This window comes from Bos taurus, chromosome X, assembly GCF_002263795.3.
Source record: "Bos taurus isolate L1 Dominette 01449 registration number 42190680 breed Hereford chromosome X, ARS-UCD2.0, whole genome shotgun sequence".
In the NCBI taxonomy this organism is placed as follows: Eukaryota; Metazoa; Chordata; class Mammalia; order Artiodactyla; family Bovidae; genus Bos; species Bos taurus.
Genome location: NC_037357.1, coordinates 35,127,435 through 35,133,631, shown reverse-complemented (window position 1 = coordinate 35,133,631; position 6,197 = coordinate 35,127,435). Strand labels below are relative to the sequence as shown.

The 6,197-nt window shown below is 44.1% G+C and overlaps 1 protein-coding gene across 3 annotated transcripts; it reads left to right on the top strand.

Moving 5' to 3' along the window:
- Positions 1–248: 248 nt before the first annotated feature.
- On the top strand, positions 249–4,375 carry CETN2 (centrin 2). Of its 3 annotated transcripts, none has more exons than XM_005227598.4 (5): positions 249–394; positions 1,196–1,354; positions 1,614–1,742; positions 3,201–3,338; positions 3,757–4,375. In XM_005227598.4, exons 2-5 carry the CDS (start codon positions 1,220–1,222, stop codon positions 3,844–3,846), a joined length of 492 nt encoding a protein of 163 aa, XP_005227655.1. In that variant the 5' UTR covers positions 249–394; positions 1,196–1,219; the 3' UTR covers positions 3,847–4,375. The 3 variants fall into 3 exon arrangements, with proteins under 3 accessions (XP_005227655.1, XP_024843607.1, NP_001033604.1); XM_024987839.2 differs by having other exon boundaries at positions 249–399; NM_001038515.1 differs by having other exon boundaries at positions 254–275.
- The last annotated feature ends 1,822 nt before the right edge of the window (positions 4,376–6,197 follow it).

Below are 6,197 nucleotides of genomic sequence, written 5' to 3'. Positions count from 1 at the left end.
CAAGTGGATTGGCTAGGTTTGGCGCGGGCTCCACTAATCTGCGCTCGCGGTGTAATCCTGCCCAATGAGGCCGGGCCGCGAGGATACTGCCCCCCGCCCTGTGCCGGGTGTTCGTCGGGTTAGCCCCACCCACCCCAGCCCTGAGCCAATGGGGAGCGGCGGCTAGCGGTCCGCCAATGGGGAGCGAGGCCACGCGCGCGGGGCGGTGGGAACGGCGCTGAGTCGGTGTGTACGTCGGTTGCCGTAACAACGGGAAGTGGAATCCGTCCGGGATGGTGAGTGCTTGCTTCGGCCTCGAGCCCCGCATTCAGAGGCTGAGCCCTTCTCAGGCCTGGCAGGGCCCCGCCGCCTCTCCTGCGCGGTTCTTGGCTTCTCTGAGAGCTTTCGCCGAAGGGTAGGGTAGGGATGCCTGCCGTCCTGCTGGGCCTGTGATTCGCCACCGCCTCCCCTTCAGCCACAGCCGCTCCCTTCCCGCCCCCACGGGTTCCCCTGGCCTTCTCCATCCCCTTTGGAGACCGTCCCTGGGCAAAAAAGACTCGGATTCTCCCGAGGCCGCGACCAGTCTCAGACTGTGGCCTCCTGGCCTTCTCTACAAAAGTTTCCGCACGGAGATGGGGCTGTGGGCGGGAGTAGTTTATTATGTTTGGTTGTTAATGTGTATTTAAAATGTTAAATATAGGGACTTAGGGAAACGCTTTGAGCTTCTTGGAGAAGGCTCAGGTGTACTAAGAGAATTGAATTTTATTTTTCTATATTGACAATATACATCTTACCTTAGTAATATTTGGCCAAATCTACAAGTAATCAGAAAATTGGAGAAATTAGAGCAAAGCGGAGCAGCGTTCTAGGACCTTTTTAAAATTAAGGATCCCCAAATTGAGAGAACTGATTATCCGTACAGTTGTCCCCAGTCAGCTCTTTGGCTAGCTCTCTTTGGGGATGATTTTCAATAAGAGGTCCAAAAGAACAAGGGATCTCCTTGCTTATACAAACAATAGTAAAGAAGGAGGGACAGACCGTGCATAGAAAGATTTATTGCTTTTTCCAGCAAACCGTGATATCTCTCCTGTTAAGTAAAGTTTTGAAATCCGTTGGTATAAACTATTTTAAACACATGTGATTGTAACTGTTTTCTTTGTAAAATGTGGACTCTATTACATAATATTTTGCTTCTGTGTTTGTAAAACTTATAAAGGCCTCTAACTTTAAGAAGGCAAACATGGCTTCAACTACCCAGCGAAAAAGGATGAGTCCTAAACCTGAGCTTACCGAAGAGCAGAAACAGGAAATTCGAGAAGCCTTTGATCTGTTTGATGCTGATGGAACTGGGACAATTGATGTTAAGGAACTTAAGGCAAGCTCTGTATATTCCTGCTCTGCTGCCTCGAATTTCCTCTGCCTCTTTGTCTTCTGTGCTGTGTTTTCCTGTCTTTATTTACCTCAAGAATTATTAAATAAAATTAAGTGCACATATCAATTTGCTTAATGTTATAGTGATTCCTATTCATTTTAACAGGATTGTAGCAGAGGCTGGCTTACTGCTGTCTGCACTGTCATTGGTTCTGCTCCTGGGTTTAGATGTGCATGTTAAGATGATCCTATTTTCATTGTAGGTGGCAATGAGGGCGCTGGGCTTTGAACCGAAAAAAGAAGAGATCAAGAAAATGATAAGTGAAATTGATAAAGAAGGGACAGGAAAAATGAACTTTAGTGACTTTTTAACTGTCATGACTCAGAAAATGGTAAGTTAGCTAAGATGATCAGCATATTTTCCACCAATAATGGTGGACAAATTTGAATCTAGATATGAAAATGTCTTCACTGAAGAAAAGTTAATGCAGACTGGAGAGTTCAACTGATAAAAGAGAGTATCTGTGACTGAGGACTAGGATGTTTAGGTTCTACTTGGCTTTTTTCAAGGCCACAAAGTCAAAGTCATTTTACCCTCTGCAAAGAAGTAAAAGTGTGATCTGTGACCCAGTACCTGTAGTCATGGAGGCTGTCATCAAGACCATGTGACATCCAGGCAGGGCAGGGCAGAGGGGATGGACTGTCACTTTTTTTGCTCTTTCTCCAACCAGTATGTCAGTGTGATAAGCACAAGCAGTAAAACCTTTAATAGTACAAGTAATATTACAGTCTCTCACATTTTGACAAGGCAAAGTCCCTGTACTTTAAAGTTTGAAATTCTTTCCTCTCCCATTTGTTTGTATTCTGGATAGCCTCAGCCTGAGGCTATGTTTTTTACTGCAGAGAGGATTTGGTATTTCACCACTTCCAAGGTTAAATTCACCCATTCTCTAGTCTCCAAATGGTCTAGAGAGATGCTAAGATGTCACCTCACCTGTCACCCTCAGTCCCTTGAGTGTCCCACATAAGAAGGGTGTTCCCTTTGGTCCATTTCTCTTTGGCCTCCTGGCTCCTCCTTAGTTTGGCTCATCTACATTCTACTGGCCTGTGGAAAAGTAGCTCCATCAGTGTGTCAGGTGAGCCTCCCAATGCACAGGCCTGTTCCTCCTCTAATAATCCTGTTGCTTTGAAATCATCTAATCACATCTATATTTTTCTTCAGGGACTGATTTAAGAGTTCAGGAAGTTTAACATTCTGTAATAACCTAGTAAAGCTGTCCTGCATTCAGAGTTGGTTCCCAAATTGCTCTTATTAGTAGCTCTCACTATCTTTAGCTACCTTTCAGGAATATTTGAAGTTGGAGCTCTTGAAATTTTACTCTTTTCCTCTGTTAGAGTACTGGGGATCCCAATAACACTTTGTGATCTCATAACAAGTGAAATAGCCTTTTCTTTCCTTCCTTCCCCTCCATCCCCACCAAGAAGATCCCTCTTCTAGCAGCTTAAACAGTGTATTTCCCCTAAGTCTAACTCCACCTTCTGTTCCCATAATTTAAAAACAAATCTACTTTCTCTTTGGTTTGTACAGAAAATGTTCTAAATGCAAACCTTTATATTTCCTTTTTAACCTCTGGGTTTGTAATAATTTCATTGTTTATCTTCTTTTTCTGCCCTGGTTGCTGTGTGATCTTCTGTGACCCAGCGCCTGTAGTCATGGAGGCTGTCACCAAGATCCATGTGACATCCGGGCAGGGCAGAGGGGATGGGCAGTGGTGGGGCTGCAGGACACAAGTCAATATGAATCACGAGTGTCTCCCTGTTGTCATGTGTTTTATGTTCTGCTTGTTAAGTCTGAGAAGGATACCAAAGAAGAAATCCTGAAAGCCTTCAAGCTCTTTGATGATGATGAGACTGGGAAGATATCGTTCAAAAACCTCAAACGTGTGGCCAAGGAGTTGGGTGAGAACCTCTCTGATGAGGAGCTGCAGGTTTGTGATGCTCAGCCTGGAGTCCCGTGTGACTTTTTTGAGTTCCATTTTCTCAGGTTACATTTGAAGAAAAACGAGTGTTCTCTTGTCACTCTGCTGACTACTTAATTTCTCTTTTCCTAGTGAGACAAGCCTATGGATGCTGCTCCCAGAAAAATATACCCGTGGATAGTTTTAGGTTTTAAGAATCTCCCTAGTCAGGGCGGCTTTTGAGCTGCTTTCTAGGCGATGCACATGTGGCATAGCATGACTTGGTTTTCAAATGACTTTTCAGGAACCAACCTTATTATAAAAGTCAGCCCATTTGCAGCAGGTGGACCACATTGTCTATTCGTGCATCATTATGAAAGCTGATTACTTAGTCATACTTTTGTTACATTTATGAATTGCTCTAAGTGGAATCTTTCCTGTCCTGCAGGAAATGATTGATGAAGCTGATCGAGATGGAGACGGAGAAGTCAATGAGCAGGAGTTCCTGCGCATCATGAAGAAGACGAGCCTTTATTAAGATCAGTCTCAGCTTTTCTACCATGAGCACAGGGAACTCGGTTTAGTGCCTGCCATTGTGTGAAGCCTGGTTTTTGAAAATGTAAATTATTTTTCCCCACTGACATCTCAGTATAACTTTAGTAACAACTCTAAATCTATTTTCAACTTTTGAAAGTGTTCTTTGAAATTGAGGTTCTTTGTAAGGTGACCGGGTGACTGCTTTAATTCCCCAGGGCAGAAAAAAAGCATATTAGAATGGAGAAAAGGGTCTTTGAGCTTTTGCCCACCTGCCATTCTGCCTTGTATTGCTTAACTCTTGTCCTGCATTCCCACATTTATGCCACCGCCAAACAACTTCTTCTCAAGCACACATTGTACCCATGTCACCACAAGCAGGGAGCATCTCTTCAATGGTTCCAATTTTAATTGACATCTGAGTGCAGCTTTCTCTTTTATAAAACCCAGTGAACTCTTACTTGCATTTGGATGTGTGTGTGTGTGTGTATGGGCTATTTGTTTTATTTTCAAATAAAGCCTTTCTTATTTGAGCTCTTATTCTCTAAGGATGAGTTCTTTAGCCTTGACTATGAGTTCAGCTTCTAAATCATTTTGTTGAAGGTAGCCTGGTAGATCCCAAACTCCTTGCCAGCCTGAGAACAGAAAACAAAATAACCCTTTCCTACTGACATGAATTGGTTTTTGCCTTGGGAACCTGTCAGTTTGTGAAATTAGTTGATCATTTTGCATCAGCCTAAATGATGCCCTAAAAATAGTTTTGGCAAAGTGTACAGCTGGAAAAGGGTCTTACTGGTAATTTGTGCTTAGGAAAAATTGGTGAGAGCCAGGTGATTATGACAGTAGGTAGAGCTTAGCCAACCTCTTGTTAGTTGATTTGCTGGATGGTGTCTCAGAATCTCAGTGTGGGTTGGGTCCAGTGACCTTGTCCAGCTCCCTCTTGGCCCTATGGAGATGAATTACAAGAGAAATCCTGGCAGATGCCATTAAAGTCTCTGCCCCAGACTGAAGGTGGGGAGCAAGAAGGGATGAGGATGAATGAAAAATGACCAACATTCACCCGCATGTGGGTTTCAGACTTCTGATAGGGCATCCTAATCCTGGAGAGGGTTGCCTGATTGAGCCAATAAAAAGAGGACACCTAGGTCAGTTTGAATTTCTGATCAATTTTTTTTTTTTTTAGTATAAGTATATCCCATTTGGCCATTTTGTTGTTTCTTCATCATTGATCTGAAATTCAGATCAATTTACCTGGGTGTCCTATATTTGAACTAGTAGCCCTATGTGTGCTGCATGTAAAGAGGAGTGACCCCAGGCCTTGTCTCTGGACAGCATCCTGGAGGGACTGCTCCTTGAGAAACAGTGAGATGTGGGGGGAGCCTTGGAGCAGGGTTCTCACGTGGGCTTCACCTCTTCCTAGCTGTGTAATTTGCTGCAGGCGACTTCTCTGGGCACCCCAGGCCTCTTGTCTGTAGGGAGAAGAGTTCTGCTTAACTCAAAATCATTGGGGGGGTTCAATGAAAACTTAACAACAAAGGCCTGGATTTACAGTGTCTGGGAAGGAGGCATTTCAAAAGTATTCATTCTCACTCATTCCTTTGTTGTGTTTGTCACAAGGTTTTTGTTAAATGTGGGTCCGTGAAGCTTTTTTAATTACTGTCCCCACAGTTGAGTTGACAGCATTTCCTGTGAGGATTTGACCTTCGTCATATTGATGTTTTTTAATAAGAGGCATATGATCTGATAAAAGACATACAGTATTGGAAAGGAGTGAAAAAAGTAGGCCCCACTTGCCATTTCACTGTTAACTGTCACCCTGGAAACATTCTTATCTCCTTCTGCCTAATGTTCTCCTAAATGAAATAAAAGTCAGAATTTCTTGGAGGAAGGTAGAGTGGCAAGTAACATGTTATCCCAAAGGATAGTGAAAGTGAAGTTGCTCAGTCATTTCTGACTCTCTGCGACTCCATGGATTGTAGCCCACAGAATTTTCCAGGCAAGAGTACTAGAATGGGTTGCCATTTCCTTCTCCAGGGGATCTTCCTGACTCAGGGATCAAACCCGGGTCTCCTGCACTGCAGGCAGAGGCTTTACCTCTGAGCCACCAGGGAAGCCCTAAGGATAAGGACACACAATGTTCTTACCAAATCTGTGCAGTTGCTCAGTGGAGAGTCAGAAAGATGGGGATGGAGAAGGATCTGGGGCCAGTTCACGGCAGAAGAGAGCTGCAAGGGGGTAGGGAGCTGTGAACAGAGAGGAGGCTGGGGTCAGTTAGCTGAAGGGGATGGTAGGTGAGGGTAGTGAAAAGAGAAGGGAGTAGAGGTTAGTTCATACGAGGCTGGCCCAAGAGGTGTA